This window comes from Equus przewalskii, chromosome 3 (assembly GCF_037783145.1).
Source record: "Equus przewalskii isolate Varuska chromosome 3, EquPr2, whole genome shotgun sequence".
NCBI lineage: Eukaryota > Metazoa > Chordata > Mammalia > Perissodactyla > Equidae > Equus > Equus przewalskii.
The window spans coordinates 99,666,055-99,686,004 of NC_091833.1; the positions used below are offsets into that span (position 1 = coordinate 99,666,055).

General features: G+C 37.6%; 1 protein-coding gene across 2 annotated transcripts in view; it reads left to right on the forward strand.

Annotated features, from left to right (window-relative positions):
• The window catches only part of SEPSECS (Sep (O-phosphoserine) tRNA:Sec (selenocysteine) tRNA synthase), a 41,988-nt gene extending 23,262 nt beyond the window's left edge, over positions 1–18,726 (forward strand). For both annotated transcript variants that reach the window (XM_070613051.1, XM_070613050.1), the window contains 5 exons: positions 2,653–2,782; positions 2,916–3,007; positions 13,440–13,533; positions 15,474–15,564; positions 17,223–18,726. In XM_070613051.1, coding sequence (XP_070469152.1) covers positions 2,653–2,782; positions 2,916–3,007; positions 13,440–13,533; positions 15,474–15,564; positions 17,223–17,529 — 714 coding nt within the window. In that variant the 3' untranslated portion in view covers positions 17,530–18,726. The remainder of the gene's footprint in view (positions 1–2,652; positions 2,783–2,915; positions 3,008–13,439; positions 13,534–15,473; positions 15,565–17,222) is intronic.
• The last annotated feature ends 1,224 nt before the right edge of the window (positions 18,727–19,950 follow it).

The window sequence follows — 19,950 nt, forward strand, 5'->3', positions numbered from 1 at the left end:
GAACAGAAATGCGATAGGAAGGGTGTTTTATCTTTTAAACATGAGCTCTTCATTCAGATTACCTAGGTTTTAGTCCCTGCTGTCATTGACTGCCTGAGTGACCTTCTATAAGGGGCTTTAATTGCCTGGATTTGAATCCCAACTGTGCTGTTAACTACATTTCTGACCTTGGGCAGGTCACTTTAATTTCATTGTGCCTTAATTTTCTCATCTGTAAAGTGGCTGTTATACTAGTATCTACCTCATATGGTTATTGTGAGGGTTAAATGAGTTAAGAAAAAAGTAAAGTGCTTAGAACAGTGCCTGATGCATAGTAAGTTCTCAGTAAATTCTGGCTGTAATCATTTCATGAACAATTATCTGTTTTATTCACTGCTACTATCCCAGAACCTAGATCAGTGTTTGGCATGTGATAAGTGCTCAGATATTTGTTCTGTGAATAAATGAGTAAATTAATGAACTGATAAATGGCAACCCTTTACTTCATAGAATATGCTCCTCTGTTTCCTCTTCTCTTAAGCCCTTCCATCCTTATGGTGTTTTTATCCTCTTCATCGATAGCCTCTGACTTCAGTGTGGGGAATGAGGTCTATATTCCATTCCTGAGATTGGGTCCAGCGTGTGTGTTTTCATGCCACAGAGTGTGCTGCGCTTTCGCTGCTTTCTGTGTTTTAGGCTGAAGGGTTCTAGCAAAGTCTGGTCTACTGATGTTCTCTTAGTACTCCTCCTCCCAATTTAGATTCAGGTCTCTCTCAGGAAGCCTTGGACAGCACTTAGATGTTAGTAAAAGGGCAACTCTAACTCTTCTGCCTTATTTTTACGTGCTGCTACTTGGCTTGTTTTTCAGTTATTTATTCTATTAGTCTTTTTTTCTTTTGAGGAAGATTAGCCCTGAGCTAACATCTGCCGCCAATCCTCCTCTCTTTGCTGAGGAAGACTGGCCCTGAGCTAACATCTGCCCATCTTCCTCTCCTTTATATGTGGGACGCCTACCACAGCATGGCTTGCCAAGCGGTGCAGTGTCTACAGCTGGGATCCGAACCGGTGAACCCCGGGCTGCCAAAGTGGAACGTGCACACCTAACCACTGTGCCACCAGGCTGGCCCCTCTATTAGTCTTATATGCTTCTCTTTGTTTTCCTGTGATATGGTGAGATTTTCTCCTATCAGAGTTTATGAGGAAATTAGAAGAGTAACGGGAAGGTTAAGATTTAAACAACCATGTGATAGCCCAGAGTGCTTGGCTCCACTTCTGTGCTTTTGCTGCTTCTACCTGTTTCCTGGTCTGGTCTCTTAGATTAGGCCAGCTATCTGCTCTTTCTGTTCTCCCTGAGATACTGATGTGGAGAGAAAGTGTGAAGATGAAGGTCAAATGTGCTTATAATATTAATAGGAATGTAGATTGTGAATACAGATTGAAAATCTGTGGCTACAGATAAAGAAAAAACTACCCTAGTTGAAATTTAGATAGTATCTATTTTTAAGAGGAGAAAATTGAAGCACATTAGACAAAAGGTCATAGACTATGTTGGATGGGGACTAGAACCCAGTTTTACATTTCTAGTAAGTATTCAGTTTTTCACCAGAATATTAGATTATCACTTGAAGTTCGTTTGCAGTGGAATGAGATCATCTAAGGTTATAACATTAGGAACCATGAGTTATGTAGAAACATTGCCAAGAGTATATAAAAGAAATTTCCATTAGTTGATGTTAAAAATAAAATTTTTCTTTTCTCTTTTGTTATCTGAATGGTGATAGGAGCAGAGCTTATTGCCTAAAGTGGTCGTGCAGGTGTAGTAGATTATCCAAACATCAAAGAGTACCACCTACCAGTATAACTAATTGATTGGCAGCATGAGTGACTAAAGTCCATTAGATTATGGTGGCCACTCTTGAACTCACAGAGGGTGTTTAAGATTACTTAGTAGTTGTAGGACCCACTGTTGACATTTATTGTCAAATAGAAGATATCACAGATGAGAGGCATAGGAGAAATCCACTCTTACCCAATTTTAAGGTGAAATGCTCTGTTTCGGTATAGTTCCCACTTGAACTGATCCTGAAACCCTGCCTTCCTCAAAGGGTTGTTTTGAGGATTAAATGATTTATGTGTGAAAGCAGGTTGTAAACTGTAAAGTGCTCTTCTACACAGAGGTGGCAGCATTTAAAAACTCAGTTTAGGGCTGGCCCCGTGGCTGAGTGGTTATGTTCACGAGCTCCGCTTTGGCGGCCCAGGTTTTCACTAGTTCGGATCCTGGGTGCGTGGACATGGTACCGCTCGTCAAGCCATGCTGAGGTGGCATCTCACATGCCACAACTAGAAGAATCCACAACTAAAAATATACAACTATGTACCCGGGGGCTTTAGGGAGAAAAAGGAAAAATAAAATGTTTTTTTTTTTTAAAAAAAAAAGACAATTTGGAAAATTTGAATGTTGGCTAGGCATTTAGTGAAATTAATTATCTCTTTAAAAAAAACTAAAAAATAAAAGCTCAGTTTAATACTTAAAGATATTTTACAAAGAAAATAAAACTCTTTGATCTCTTCTTTATTTCCATGCATTGTTTTAATGGTATTTATTTATTAATAGCAGTTGTTGTCTGTTCCTCTAGAAACTAATATGCAATACTACATGTTATTTCCTTCTAGGGTGCTCGGGTTGGTAGAATAGACGCTTTCGTCCAGAGCTTGGATAAAAATTTTATGGTTCCAGTAGGTGGTGCTATAATTGCTGGCTTTAATGATTCCTTCATTCAGGAAATCAGCAAGATGTATCCAGGTAAATAAATCGATTCCTCTCAGAAAAAGTAACTAACAAACAAAAATCCATTTGTATGTGGGGTACTATAATAAATCTTAATTTCCCAAGCTTTTTTCCCCTCCTAAATATAACTTGTTCATCCTTATTTCAGGCAGAGCTTCAGCTTCACCTTCTTTAGATGTCCTTATTACTTTATTGTCACTTGGATCAAATGGCTATAAGAAACTATTAAAAGAAAGAAAGGTAAGCTTTCCCTTTAGGTATAAAATAATACACTTGACCAAAACAGTACTCCCGGTTATTGGTGTTTTTGCGTTTGCTTTATCACTTTGGGAGTATAGATATCTAGTACGGTCCTAGGGGATTTGCTTTGCTCTGGAACCACCCTAGGTGGTTTTCAGTTCATCATTGGCATCCTGTCTATCCAGATATTCTGAGGAACCTTGGACAGGGGATTTTTGTGTTTTGAGAAACTCCTGCATCAGGGATTCTTATTAGTTCAGTAAAATTCAGTTCACTTACCACTTAAAGATAGAGGTTCTTGGAGACAAATGGACAAATTTTTTCTTTTTAGTTTCTGGAAGTCTGAAGACTTGTATAGGTTGAGATATCAGTTGCAGGAGGAAGAACCAGGTCACAACTTGGCCAGCTTCTCGTTCTGAAATAGTAAATCCATCCCTTGCCATTATTGCAGTGCTGCATTCATTGCTTATGTTGGCTATGATAAGTGACATTTGTGCTTGAAATCTGGGCTTTGTCTCCAATGCTGAAAGCTGGCTTAATTCAGGACAATTCCAAAATTGTATTCAGAGACAGTGTTGGCAGGGCAGGTCAGACAAAGATGTTTTATTCATCCTGTCTGGGAGAGCTAGAGGTCCCTGGTGTAGTTTTTGTATCGGTATCACTTTCTAACACTTAGTAGCAATTAGAGTCCCTTAGATTTAAAGTAGCACTTTACATATTTTAAAATATTTTCATATGTATTATCTGATAGATCCTCTCAACAGCCTTATGGGTACGTAATAGAAGTTTAAAAATTTGAGGGCTCTATTTTACCCTAGTCCCACTCCCCCCACTAATTCAGTCCATAGGAAAGTAATTGTTTACTTTTTATTGTGAGGATATCTCTTGAGATTTACATGATATAGGAAAAGATGCTCACCATCAATCATTAGGGAAGCAAATTAAAACCACAAGAAGGTACCACTATACACCTAGTCGAAGGGCTAATATTAAAAAAAAAAAACTGACAGTACTAAACACTGGCAAAGATCTCAAACAGGTAGAACTCTCAGACATTGCTGGTAGGAAGGCAAAATGGTACAGCAACTTTGGAAAACACTTTGGCACTTTCTTACAAAGTTAAACATATACTTAGCACATAAACGGGCTGTCCCACTCCTAGCTATTTACTCAAGAGAAATAAAAATTTATGTCAGTACAAAAACCTATGCGTGAATGTTTATAGTGATTTTATTCATAATTACCAAACCCTGGATACAATTCAGAAGTCTGTCATCTGGTGTATAAACAAACTGTGGTACATACATACTCAGCAATAAAAAACAAACTACTGATATTTGCAGCAGCATAATGACTCTCAAATGCATTATGCTAAATGAAATAAGCCAGACTCAAAAGGCTCCGTATTCTATGATTTCATTTATATGCCATCCTGGAAAAGGCAAAAAATATTGAGAAAGAAAAAAAATCAGTGGTTGTCAGAGACTTGGGTTGAGGGAGGGGACGAGTGGGGTGGTGAAATATTCTGTGTCTTGAGAGTGGGAGTAGTTTCATGACTGTATATGTTTGTCAAAATCCATAAAAGTGGACACCTGAAATTTTACTGTATGTAAGTTATGCCTAAATAAACTTGACAAAATTTTTAAATGATTAGAACAAAAGTCCAGTTTGATAAACTCCAAAAAGTAATGATTATGGTCATAGATTGTTAAAGTCAAGAGAAGACGTCAGCAGATCTTTCAGGGAACCTTCTCCATAAGACAGATGAAGACCGTTTACAGATGAGGAAAACTGTCATCTGTTTATATGAGAGTTTAATTGTATCAGATGCCAGGGGATCTTAGCTCTCCTGTAACTAGTTGTTTCACTCTGGGAAAGGTATTTGAACTCAAAGATTTTACTTGAGGTAAGTGCTACCGTTATCCTCTTCACAGGGAATGGAGGGGTAGAGAAGTAACATGTGTGAGGTAAATTGTAGGACATGGATTTAAACTGAGGCAATTGGGCTTCTGATCCTCTGCCTTAATTGCTAAACTCTACTGCTTTTTTTCTTAGATGGATTCATAATCTAGCCTGGTAGCTATGTAGCTATTTTACAGAGCTGTAAACCTGAAGACTTAGGTTGACTAATATCCAAAGGAGGCAAAAACAATGAGTAGATTTAGCTACCCTGGCCAAAAAAACTGGGTTCTGTTTCAGAGAGGATAGAAGCTGTTTGTTTTTTAGAGTCACTGTTGTTGGGGAGCTGCCTCTCCCCGACTCCAGGTAGTCCTGGTAGACTGTCACTCACAGTGTCCCTTCCTCCTTTTTCAGGGTGGGCATATGATCTGGCTAGCCTGGTTTACATGTAGGCATGCGGAGGTAAAGTCCTTCCAGCAGATTTGATAGATCCTTTAGAGATAAAGGGTCTGTTAATGTGCAGATAGTAAACTTTAAGGATGAGCGTTATGAAAGGACAAGCAGAATGTATGAGAACATGGGTCACCTAAGCCAGCTGGGGCACCTAGCCTACCTCTGGGAGGGTCAGGGAAGGCCTCTCCGAGAAAGTGACATCTAGATCACTTCATAAAATTAGCTTTCCTTTAGGATAAATTCAGATTCACTAAGTCTGGAGTGGGGCTCAGACAACTGCATTTTAAAGAAACTTCCCTGATGAATCTGATGTGCACTCAAGTTTGAAACCCATTGTTTTTGGGGCACACAGGTTACTTGTATCTCTAATAGAAACTTGGAGAGGAAAGATACAGTGTCATGGCATTTTAATACTTTACATAGGTAGATAATGTTTTATGGAATTTGAGATGGACTGCATAAATATCCCAAATATCAAAGCTTGAAATTATAGCTGCTGCTGCTTTTCTTTTTTTTTTTAAAGATCGGCACCTGAGCTAACAACTGTTGCCAATCTTCTTCTTTTTTTTTTTTCTTTCTCCCCAAAGCCCCCCAGTACGTAGTTGTATATTCTAGTTGTGAGTGCCTCTGGTTGTGCTGTGTGGGATGCCGCCTCAGCGTGACCTGATGAGCGGTGCCATGTCCGCGCCCGGGATCCAGACTGGCAAAACCCCGGGCCGCTGAAGAAGTGTGTGTGAACTTAACCACTCGGCCACGGGGCCGGCCCTGAAATTATGACTTCTTAGGTGTCTGTTTATTTCTGATCTCTTTAGTTGTCATAGTTGTAGTCTTTTCTTATGTTCTAGCTGCTTTTTACCTTATGTTGATCACTCTGCAGATTTGGCTAAAAATTCATTTTTAAACTAAATAAGTGGAATATATGATACTCTGACAGTAAGACTGTTACACAAAGTTTTAAGTTAGACATTTAAAGAATATACTTTATTGTAGATAGAAACTTTAAAAATTTTTATATACTGTTATAATATCAAATAAGCATACTATTTATTTATTTTTTTGGTGAGGAAGATTGGCCTTGAGCTAACATCTGTTGCCAATATTCCTCTTTTTGCTTGAGGAAGATTGTTGCTGAGCTAACATCTTTTCCAGTCTTCCTCTATTTTTCGTACGTGGGACAGTGCCACAGCCTGGCTTGATGAGTGGTGTTTAGGTCTGCATCTGTGACCTGAACCTGGCAACTCTGGGCCATTGAAGTGGAGTGCTCGAACTAAACTGCTACACCACTGGGCCAGCCTCTAAGCATACTATTTAGTATTTCCTGTTTTTATTCTTCTTGAGTTGAAACTATAAATAATAATAGTTAATAATATTAAATATTTACTCTAATAAACTAATACAGTACTTGAGTGATTTTGTAGTTAAATTAATTTAACTAACACAATAAACTGATTATTTGAGTGCACACCCCTAAAAAATTACCATCTGGTGTGTGAAATGAAACTTGGTCTTTGATTATGGGCAGTCTAGTAGATTAGTGTCCACCTTGGAGTTGCCATTGATCCCTCTACTCTTAGTGTCCTTTGCTTGATAATATGCTAGATGCTCAGCAGATGTTTGTTGAATGAACTAAGGAAAGACATAGGTTCAGTATTGTATGTTCATCTCTTGTTTTACACAGAATAAGTATTTTTCTGGAAAATTAGAAAGCAAACAACATTTTGATACCAACTTCTGTTATGAATTAGATGTTCTTATAGAAGTATTTCCATATGTGGATATAGTTGAAAATTTGTGAAAAGGAATGAGTTGAAATGGTGATTACCAGCTGTGTGTAACAGGTACTGTACTTCTGGGAGTGAGACCTTTTCCCTAACAGGGACTCCTCTTCCAAAGCACTTTTCTTACGTTTGGATTATAGAATTGTTGATTTCATGGGTGTTCTCTTATTTTTTTGGAATCTAAGAATTTCTGTTATGCCATGGTTCTTCTGACTTCTGACATTTAGGGTTCGACTTTAAAACTTTCAGCTATTTCTGGATAATTCCAAAGGTCCACGCATGTGTACATTTTGCTTAGCATGAGTGAAAATCCAGCTGCTTTGAGAAAAACCTGCGGGAATATGTAGCTCAGCTGGTGAATGGATCCAACAGGCAGTCTGTTGGGCTGGGACTTTATTCTTTATTAATCATTGGATAAATATTTTATGGGAAAAATTTTATATTCTAGTGGTATTTGTGAATTGGATGGCTCCATCTCAGGTGTCAAGAGGTAACTCTCTTTGTAACGTCCAGAACTTTGTTCTTTTGTCTAGATAGAGTAGAGTGGAATAAACAGGGACAGGACAAGAATAGTATTAGAGCTAGAAGATATTAGTACATGTCTGTAGGAGTCCTGCTAGCTAATGTTAGTTACTGTAACCTGAAAACTCTTTTATGCTAAGGAAAAAGTAGCTGGGTGGGGAACTAACACTTTTATGAATGTCTGTTGTATGCCAGGAACTCTGCTAGGTTCATTATGTTCATTATTTCATGTACTGCTTAGAGCAGGTTTATGAGGTAGATATTATCCTCACTTTACAGATGAAATTGAGGCTTGGAGAAGTTAAGTACTTAGCCAGAGACCACATATAAGTGCCAGACTGCCATTGAAACCCAGGCCCATGTGATGCTAGAGCCTCTGTGCTTTAGCCACTCTCTTCTTGCTGCCTCTAGTCACTCATCCAGCATTGAGGGGTGGTGACCTACTCACTCCGGGCGAGGCATTTCATCCATAAAAATGATGATCTCGTGACCTCCTGTTTTTATCTAGTGGAAGCATGTAAAACCCCAAAGACTCTAATGTATCAATTGGTTTTATTTAAAATTCTTTGTGTAGAATTTACTTAGAACAGAGGCTGTCTGTAGTGGTAATCTTCAAAGTATTAAAATGCTCATTTGAGAATTCTGTCATTGTAAGTGAAGGAAAGTTTGCTCTTTAACAACTTCATTCAACAGGCAAGTCTTTGAAAAATGTGCATGTCCTCCATAAACCATAATTGCATATATGTAGCATAAATATTGTTTTTTTATTGGATTTGTTGCAGAAGTAAGGGCCTCTTTTGTTTAAATGGACTTGCTTTTGAACTGTGGAAATTTAATCGTGATAGTTTATTGGTTCAGCTCTGGAGAAGCTGAGGCAAAGCTATTTTGTTCCAGCCAGAGCTATTTATATACCATCACTGAGAGCTCCTTTTTATATTATTGGTGTTATTGCGTACTAAAAAAGGAGTGTTAAAAGAAAACTTAGGATTTGTTTTTATTCTGTGCCCTTATTCACCACAGTGATATTTTTAGAGGTTATTTCATCTAGCTATATCTCTTCAGAAAAGGCTTTATCTTTTTCACAGTAGAGCAGACAAGAACTCAGCTTGAAGCCATTCCTTCTCAAGCCTTCTTTTTTGAAGGGTGAAAAGATCAGAGAGAATGGAACTCTGTGTGTGAATTGAGCTTCTTTGCCCTTAGCCCTTTCTTGATCAACACATCTGCTTCATTGAGGGAGAAATGTCCATGAATTTAACTGAAGAGGCCTTTAAGAAAAGGGGTTAAAATTTAAGAGACTGTTTCTTTGAGTTTTTCTACGCAAAAAGAAAGATCAGTCTTAGAATTCTCTCCTCACTTCTGTTTTGCTTCTGGAGAAGACCATTGTTCTGCGTGGCTTTCCTTTTAGAATAGTGCTTTCCTGCGCAGGGCAGGCAGATCATCATTCATTGTTGCAAATATCTGCTGAGCTGGACAAGTGCACAAGAGGAGTGACAGCCGAATGGCTGTTCCAGTGGCTGGAATTTGTTAGCTGAAGCTACGAGGAGAAACTAAGTTTTAAAAGAACCTCAGACATATAACTTCAAACGGTGTCTTATAACAAAGCTAAGGTTGGAAACATTAGTAGATTTGCGGCCCTAAAAGTGGAGTAGTTGAATCTCAACAAAAGTGTCAGGTTTCAGCCCTGGATGTGGGGCCTCAGCAGAAGAGTTTGAAAGCATTGCTTTAACCTGTGATGCAAGGACTGCCTGGATCCTGTCAGCTGGCCGCAGTCACAGAGAGCAGCATATTGCTTTTGGTGCTGTTATCTTCAAATATGGACATCTGTGTGCCTGGATATGTACCTGTAGTCTGTTGTCCATCCATCATTTCATGTTATCATTGAAATATTAGACTACTTGTTATGTTTCCCTTTTGATTTATTACCCACCTTATGAGACATTATGATAATATGGTAAGTTCTATTTTCATGTTATCTTGTAATATGAAACAGTATGTTTCAAAAAACCTGACTACATAAGACCTTTTTTTTAAAATTTAGTGAATTATTCACATTCTTGGGTTATAGGGAGGGATAGGCTAAATGTTGGGCTTCATGACTGCAGATCAATTTGCAAGAGGCCGTGTAACAGATAGTGCTTAATATAATTCACCTTCTCTTCCATTAACATCTGGAATTGTGGTGTAAAGTTTTGCATTTTTATTCTAGAAATATAGCTGACGTTAGCATTCAGGTATACAGTTCAGTTTATCTCTAGTGAAGAGTCTTTTAAAATTAAGTTAAATATAGCACAAAAGACATAGGAAATCAATAATATTTCATTTCTTTTAAGTAAGATCTTTCTATATACTTTTGCTTGGGGTGCTTGTAAATTTCTCCCTTTATAGATGTATTTTATAATAAATGTCAGTTATAGATTGAACTGTAGCAAAAAAATAGTGCAGGTTCTGTAGTACCTTTAATATATCAGATAAAAAACTGCTTAGCTAAGTATTAGTGTAGGAAATAGTGGTACAGTCTCCTAAATGATATTTTTTTCTTTTTTTTTTTTTAAAGATTGGCACCTGAGCTAACAACTGTTGCCAATCTTCCCTTTTTTTTTCTTTCTGCTTTTTCTCCCCAAATCCCCCAGTATATAGTTGTATATTTTAGTTGTGGGTCCTTCCAGTTGTGGTACATGGCACGCCACCTCAACGTCACCTGATGAGTGGTGCCATGTCTGCATCCAGGATCCGAACCAGCGAAACCCTGGGCCGCCATAGCAGAGCACATGACCTTAACCACTCGGCCATGGGGCCGGCCCCAAAATGATATATTTTTTTTTTTTTTTAAAGATTTTATTTTTTCCTTTTTCTCCCCAAAGCCCCCCGGTACATAGTTGTGTATTCTTCGTTGTGGGTTCCTCTAGTTGTGGTATGTGGGACGCTGCCTCAGCGTGGTCTGACGAGCAGTGCCATGTCCGCGCCCAGGATTCGAACCGACGAAACACTGGGCCGCCTGCAGCGGAGCGCGCGAACTTAACCACTCGGCCACGGGGCCAGCCCCCCAAAATGATATTTTTTAAATGTAGTTATATTAATGGGAGAGCAGTTAAGACCTTAATATGTGGAATATTGTAGGATTCAGTATGTTGTGCTTTAAGATGCTTATTACCTGTCATAACCTCATAACCTTTTGCACAGAGTAGAAATACTATACATATTTGAGGATGGATGTGAACTTGACTCACAAATATTTTTCTTGTCTAATTACTCCCATACTAGTGAAACATGAGATTTAGTTACCTTAGTATTATGTTTATAGTCTAAAGATTTTTATCCTAATGCTAGCTGCAATTAAAACTGAATTCAAGTGCCATTAGCAAGTAATTGATAGAACTGGATAAAACTAATTTTTTCAAGTATGAGAAATCGAACATTGGGAAAATCTCAGTTTTTTAATAGCCATGTATGCATCAATAAGTTTAAAAGCATCCGCTAGGGGTGTTCCTAAGGAAACATTTCATCTTTTTTTAGGAATGGCTAAGTACAAATTAAGTCCTCTGCAAGTTAACCACGTTGGTGATTATGGTGGCAGCCATACTAGATAAAATAATGTTTTAAATTGGTCCTCACCAGTGAAATAAGTTTTTTGTTGTTACTGTTAGGGGGTAAAATGTAGGGTTCTATAAAAAGTATTTCTTGGCTATCAGATTTGTTTCTGCTTGTGAGAAACCGATGAATTTGAGAGTAAGAAAGAATTAGACAGATAGATGCAGATTAAGCCTTTGGTATATAATGTAGATGAAGAAAAATCGTCTGAACTGAATATCGGAATATTAGTTTAAGAAGGAAGGGCCAGGAAATCTTTATATGTCTCAGAAAAGATTCCTGCAACTTTCTTTTTCTGTTTTTGCAAATGTTGATAAAATTGCCTCCTTAAATGTTTCTCTACACATATTTTTAATTATGAAAGAGAAAGCTTATCACATGTAACAGTAACATTTACTCGTAGCTTCATTAGGTATGACAAATGTGGATGTTAACTCTGAATATAAAAAGAATTTATTTTAGTGATCTGAGATTTCATAATTCTTACATGCTGAGAATTGATCTTACAAAATGTCCTAAAAGTTTAAGAATGACTATTTATAAATTTTTCAGGTTGGAATATAAAATATACTGTGTTGACAGGGTAAAAATGTTTGTGGTCTTAAGTAGATTCATTAATAATTCATAAACTTGGTAGGAATTTTCCTCTTAATCTTTACTAACAAAAGATGGAGTTAGTTATCTATGTGCTTTAGACATGAAAAAGCTACTCTGGGTCCCAGTGTGGGATCAGATTATCTAACCCTTACCTTAGAGAAAAATGAAGCAGCTTTTGTCACCTTTGAAGTTAAAGAAGTATCATTTCCTGCTGTCTCCACTTGGGTACTCTGTTGGCCCTTGGCTCTTTGGTGTATCTTTAGCGTTTATATGTTTTGACTATGGCTAGAGGAGGTCAGCACAAAATGGGTTTGTTCAGGGGCAGACTTACTTGGGCAGATTTTCATTTCAAAACTTTTTAAAAGACTTACTAGGAGAAGAAAATAGAACTTTAGGTCAAACAGTTGCCAACTTAATATATATTTGTAACTTTGTTAAACTTCTACTTACATGTGCACATGAAATTTTATGCTTGTAAAATATTTTTATTTTCTGTTATATATATATTATTTTTCAGAGTAGGATCAATAATACAATTTTTAGTTTTTAGTTGCTATATTCTTTTATTTGAGTTAAGGGATTTGTTAGTTTTAACTGCGTATGATTTAAGGAAAAAACATTTTTAAATGACCTCTTCCTAAGTTACTGACATGCTAAAATCCTGGCACATTTTTCTTGGTGTTGGGAAAATAGTGGTAAAGAAGACAAATTCCCTGCTTTCAAGGACTCTTTTCCATTCTAATAGGTCGACATAGGCAGTATTCGTTTAAGCAAGTGAGACAATTTCAGATTGTGGTAAGTACAGTGAAGGAACCAAAATAGATATTCTTGTTGGAGGGAGATTGAGAGTTGGGAGTAGGCAGAGTTGGAGAGCTACTTTAAAGGGAAGTAATAAAGGAAGGTCTCTTTAGTCTGTGACAAAAGGGACTATTCATGGAATAATCTGGGAGAAGAGCTTTCTGAGTCTGGGGGAAAGCACAAAGGTTCTGACAGTTGAATGAGCTGGCATGTTCAGCACTTGGAAAGGAGGCTGATGCCGTAGTCAGTGTGGGCAATGACAGTTGCTGAGTTGGGCATGTTGGCTGGGCCACATCATGTGGGGCCTTATAGATGAAGAGTTTGGTTTTTTAATACTTACAGGAGGAAGTCATTGGGAGAGACATGATCTGATTTATGCTTTTGAAAGATCACTCTGGCCTCTGTGTGTAGAACAGATTGTAGAGGGGTGAGAAAGTAGGCAGATAAATCATTTAGAATCTATTGCTGTGGTCCAGGGAAGAGGTTGATGACTGCTTGGACTAGAGCAGTAGCCCTGGAGGTCTGAAGAAAGGATGGAATTGTGATAGGTACATAGCCCCAAAGCAGAAAATGTGCTGGATCTTTGCCTTCTTTGCCTAAATCCTGTAGTTTCTGATAATTGTGGCAACTTTGAGTCTCTCTATATTGTGGCAAAGGAAAGAATTGCTCCTAGGGCACGTGGATGAGTTAATTTACAGCACAGACTTCACACCAATCAGATTTTGTCTCACTAAATCTGGCAAGTTGCAGTAAGTATTTATTTGATTTTCTTTAAATGTAACATTTTGTTGTTGCAGGAAATGTTTTCATATTTGTCCAACCAACTGAAGAAGCTGTCAGAAGCCTACAATGAAAGACTGTTGCATACACCTCACAATCCCATATCCTTAGGTAATTTTTTCTTTTTAAAAAGATCAGTACTTCTGAACCATCCCCAGCAGGAAGCTGGTATTTCTAGAAAGAGTATGAATTCTTTCTGGTTACAATGATATTTCTAAGTTGATTATAGTATTAACTTGTAAACTGAAAAAGTTTAGTTAGCCTTTAGAAATGCTTTAATGTATTTCTAAGGTAAAACCTTTACACTGAAAGAATCCAAATCAATATTAAGTATTATAGTGACTACAATGAATATACAGAAAATAATACTTTAATTTCTGCTTCTAACCAAAATAATTTGGTCACTAGTAAGAACTCTATATAAATATTTAAAAATTTCTACCAGTTAACACCATAATATTAGAAATTGAAGCTATGCTTATATTTTTTGTTTTGTTTTGTTTTTGGTGAGGAAGATTCACCCTGAGTTAACATCCACTGCCAATCTTCCTCTTTTTTTTGCTTGAGGAAGATTAACCCTGACCTAACATCTGTGCCAATCTTCCTCTAGTTTTTGTGTATGGGATGCTTCCGCAGCATGGCTGATGAGTGGAGTAGGTCCATGTCCTGGATTCGAACCTTCGAACCCAGGCCACCGAAGTGGAGGGCACAGAGCTTTAACCACTCAGCCCCGGGAGCAGCCCTCTTACATTGTTTTTAATGCTGCTATTGTTTGTTTTCTTAAATGTCTCTATGTTAGAGAAATCTGTATTTATGATAGTTTCATTTGTCTGTATAAAGACTGTGTATTTTTGTCATTTAGTACAAGAGCTACTAAACAGGATAATATGAATGTTGACTTTTATGCACTTAATTAACTTCCAAGCTTCATAGTTTCCCCTTTTAATTTGTGAATATATGTAGTATGATATATTTCATGTATATCTGAGTAAAGTAAGGAAACAATCATTTGTAACTGAAGCGTTTTTCAGGAATGAGCTTCCATGGAAAACTATTTGGCCACCAATATGTAATAAAATCCACCCCAGTAAGTCCCTTGCTGGTTTATAATCCATGTAGATGTTATAGAAGGTGATATGGTGTGGTTTGAATCTCAATTCTGCCATGTACTAGCCTCTCACCTTCTTTTCCCTATCTCTAAAATAGAGATAGTGATCCCTCCCGTGCAAAATTATTTAACAGTGGTTGAGAGTGTATTTGTGAAGTATCTGCTAGGGAGAGTCTCACTTCTCAGGAAATGGTAGCTAGTGGTGGTGGTATGAGTAGAATATAGTTTGCCCACATAACCTTAGAAAGGTAGTTTCCATTTCCATATGCAGAAGTTGATCTTTCTTCTATATGTGCTGAAATATGTTCCATGTTCTCATTTGACAAGTTCTTAAGACATGGTTGAATTTGAATAAACTGCCATATTGATCATGTCATTTTCCCATCTACTTAATTAGAAAATTCGCTCTTTGGAAGGGTGATATGGAAATTCTGTTCCAATTCTGAGTTAGTTTACATTAACATATTTTTGTTTGATATGCAAACAGATCCTTTCTGTAATTTATTAAGTGCATTAAAGTGAAATCATGCCACTTGACAATGAATAAAAAGTAATGTCTCTGTGAAATAAGCTGGTCACAAAATGACAAATACCATATGATTCCACTTATATGAGGTACTTAGAGTAGTCAAAATCACAGAGACAGAAAGTGGAATGGTGGTTGCCGCGGGCTGGAGGGAGGGAGAATAGTGAGTTACTGTTTAATAGGTATAGAGTTCCAGTTTGACAAGATGGAAAGAGTTATATGCATACACAGCAATGTGAATGTGTTTAATACCACGGAACTGAACACTTAAAAAGGATTAGGATGGTAAATTTTATGTGTGTATATATTTTAACACAATAATAAAAAAGGTAATGTCTCCATCATTAAGTGTTTGTTTTTTGAGTGATTTTTGTGCTGGAGAACCAAGGCTCATGGGGATGCTTTTTTCTTTTTCAGCTGTGACACTTAAGACACTAGATGAGCACCGTGAAAAAGCTGTCACTCAGCTTGGCTCAATGCTTTTTACCAGACAGGTTTCTGGAGCCAGGTAAGAATGTTTAAAAGAGGCTTGGATTTATTTGGCTTTTCAAAGTTAACTCTAATAAAGTACCTTTCCTTAACAATAGTCCACCAAGTACACTCGGAACTACACCTGAGAATTCAGCATGGAGTAAAAGAATGAGATAGAGACTCTGTAAGGCCGTGACACACTCACCTGTGGACTGCATATGCCTCAGATAGTCACAAAAGAGAGGAGCATTGTTTGTTTGAATAAACACACAGAAATAAAGTTTCCTAACCTCTCTGTACAAATTTTTGTCTTTATTTTCCTGTGTTAGATAATCTTCAGTAGTGTCACGTTATGGTGTTAGAAATAAGTCATCTTCATTACTAAACTTAAGTGAAAATGTTTCTAAGGAAAAGTTCATTTTCTAAACTAAAGAGGTTATGCAATTTTTGTCTAAGTACTGCCTTTGAAAAATGTACTTTTTGCTCTTATATATACGTGGCTTAAAAATGAATTTCGATTTTTATTTTATATTTGATGAGGTCAGAGAAAAATGACTTGAAAAGAAGTATGTTGTTCTAAGTACTCTTCTTTACATACTTCTATTCAAGAATTTCTCCGTACCAGAGGTTAGAGATTTCACATCAAAGGACAACTTTTTAGAAGAAAAGGTCTTAGATTAGTTTAGCTTTTCCCTTGATGAACTATATCTGTTTACAGCATAGTTTTGACACTTCTCAAATGGTTTCTTAGCCTTGCTTTTGGTGTTGCCACTATTTGTATGTTTAGGTTGATCTTAATTGACTTCTTAAAAAAAAAAAAAGGACCACTAGAAATCTGCTTATATTGGGGCCGGCCCGGTGGCTCAGCGGTTAAGTGCGCACGTTCTGCTTTGGCGGCCTGGGGTTTGCCAGTTCGGATCCCGGGTGCAGACATGGCACTGCTTGGCACGCCATGCTGTGGTAGGCGTCCCACATATAAAGTAGAGGAAGATGGGCATGGATGTTAGCTCAGGGCCAGTCTTCCTCAGCAAAAAGAGGAGGATTGGCAGCAGTTAGCTCAGGGCTAATCTTCCTCAAAAAAAAAAAAGAAAAGAAAAGAAGTCTGCTTATATCAAGCATGCCAGTGAAATCAAGCCTGAAAAATGCAGGTACCATTGCTGAATATTACTGATTGCTGATGACCACCCCACTGTGAGGAGTTGCATAATTTCTGGATCTTTGCTTTGAAACTCTCCATTGCATAGCACTGATTAGATAGGTGTAATTTTCCTTTATTGATTATTTGAGATGACACAGCAATTAATTAAAGTGCTTTGACTTACAAATTTCAGTATTCCATTAAAGTGTGTATATGTGAAGTCAAATTCCATATTTTGTACAAAAACAGGAATAATTTTCTTCTCCTTCTTTGAAGAAGATGTAAAGGTGTTTGTGATTCCTAGTGCTTGTAGCTCTTTGATAAAAGAAAAGTAAATGGTAATCACTAGGCAGTACTTTTTTATGGAAACTAGCAGTGTATTGTATAATTTTTATTTTAAGACTCGCAGTCTATTTTCATAGGCCATGAGTTATGGCTCTTTTTAAACTTATTGATAAGTAGATTTAAGGCTTAGTAACTCAGATATCTTTTGTTTATGGTGATGTTCTGTTAAAATTACCAGACATGTTAAATGGGTAACTCTTTTCCCCTTTCAGAGTTGTGCCTCTTGGGTCTGTGCAAACCGTGAGTGGCTACACTTTCAGAGGCTTTATGTCACATACAGATAATTACCCTTGTGCTTACCTCAATGCTGCATCAGCCATCGGAATGAAGACACAGGATGTGGACTTGTTCATAAAGAGACTTGACAAGTGTTTAAAGACAATAAGAAAAGAACAAAATAGAGAGAGTGATGTATCTGGAATTGACAGTTATGACAAAACTGAGGATGTGGATAATGAAGAAATGGCTTTAAAACTAGATAATGTACTTCTTGATACATACCAGGCTGCTGCTTCATGACATGTGAGGGGTTTTTTTTTTTAATAATTTGAGAGAAATGATGAGGCTGCTGTACAAAAAGCAGTTTAAAGACAAGACTTGAGATTTTTGAATTGGAATTTCATGAAGAATACTTGGTCAGGAACTGAATATGGTCTGAGCTAGCTGTTGATGATTGTTATGTTTTTTGTTCTTAGACTGCCTCAATCATGATGATCCTGAACAGATTATAATATACAATTAGCGTTTTTCTAATTGTTAGAACATTTGTCAATTCAGCATTATGATTCAGATAATTCTTACGAATATGACAGTAAAATTACCTCTAATTCTCTTTGAAATGTGTAGACTGCTTCCTCCTAACCATTCTCTCTACCATTCACAAATTACTTATGTTTCTGATCTCACAGAATTTAGAAGGATCTCTAATGCTACCAGTCACTAGGTGTTTGTTGGTGTGTGTCAGTCCCAGTATGCCTGTGAAGCAGGCATTTCCCAGGGAAGAGAGACAAGGTGTGAGCTTTACTTTTCACTCAACAGCAGTGGTTCTCAACTGGGGTTGCTTTGCTTATGTGGGGACCTGAAATTGGCCACCCCAAGATATGTCTCTTTGGCATCAGGATTATTTGAGGCTGATTGCTTTTGATAAACTGGGACAGGGAAGGAGGCTCTGAGGAATGGAATTTGCCCTTTGTTGGGACACCTTTGCATTTGTAGGGTAAATCTCTATCTGTAGGGGGTGCCTCCCTCTCTGTACCAGGAAGAAGAAAGGAGATGGCCTTCTCTCTGGAAGCTGTTAATCAATGCCAAAGGCAAAGACTTAAATCTGCATTTTATTGTGCTAGTCTGGTAACCTCCTGTAACTGACTTCCCTGCCCCTCGCAACTTTGGCATTTCTTTAAGGATTAAGCATCTTTCTTTAGACTAGGAACTGATTGCTGTGCTCACCTGTGACCACCCAGCTCCGGACAATCGACTAGCCTCCTGCTACGCCCACCGAGATAGCCGACCACTACATGCTGTGTCCATCAAGCGCTGTGCCGACAGGGCAATCTTGTGACTATTGTGGGAGGGACATTTCAATCACATGTGAAACACCCTGTTTGGGGGTATATAACCACTATGTGCACCCCACTTCTTTGGTGCCCTTTCTTCCTTCGGGAAGAAAGGCCCCGGGCCATGGTTCCTCATAAAGCTTTGTTTAATTTTCTTTTGCTATTCTGTCTCATGTGAATTTAATTCATTCTCTGGCCAGACGAACCCACATTTGGGGAGAGGAAATGTCCACCTCCCCTACAGTTACATGTAAGCAACATCTGGGGCCATTTTTGGTTGTCAGAATTACTGGGATGCTAATGACATCTAGTGGGTGGAGGCCAGGGTGCTGCTCAACATCCTACAATGGACAAGTTCCCAAAACAAAGAATTATCCAACCCAAATCTCTTTAGTGCTGAGGTTGAGATTAAAAAACCCTGCTCTAAAGTAAATGAACTCCTCAAGTAAAAAGAAATTTTCCATAGCAACTTCAATTATTCAGTAGTGCTTCCAAGAAGATAGCTCTATAAATGTTATGAAACTAGACAGTGTATAGACTCCAAAGTGATAACCAGGGTTATCAGTTCTAAACATGTAATTATAAATTGTTTTATATGACACTTGTGCATTTTTCCATTTGGGCAAGTGAAAACTTTGACTGTTTTTGTTTCAAGCAGCTGTTGTATATTGGTTAGTTTGTTCAGGTGTTGTGCATGGCCATCATCAAGAATGGTTAACGTGGGTATTTTTGAACATATTTTTGCTAGGGAGGTGAAGGTGATGTAGCATGATAATGATAAACTAGTGTGTTGCCCGCTCCCTGTGCACATCCTCACTTCTGAGTCTGAAATTCCAGACATATTGGCTATAATGATTATTTGTGTTAATTTTAAGAAGTAGACTGATTTCTCATAGCCTGGAGAATTAATGAAGCTTCTGAATACACCCAAGTGCCAGAGCTGTGTTTCTCAGGACTTGCTCTCTGGAGCCTTATTCCTGAGATGCTTGAGGGGATAAAAGGTTCTGTGGCCAAATAATGTTGCGACTTTGCAAACCTGCCTATTGGCGTATTAAAGGTTCTAAGAATTCCTTTGAAGCCAGGTTGAATGTATCCTTATCTAAAGATGGAACCTGTTTTTTAAATTAAATACTTATTGACTTCTCATTGAACATACTTTTGAAAACACTGTGGTGGAGAATGCCACCTTGATTTCTAGGTTGTATTTTTCTCTATTGATTTGGCAGTGTAAACTGTTAAACATGAGCTCAGACAGATACCACTCCCATTAATGTTAGAATTAAGTTAGAATGTTTTAGACACTGGCTTGACAACCTTGGAAGTCAAGATTGTGTTGAGATAAAGTACTTAATTATAAATATTGTCAAAGTTACTTTAAATTATATCT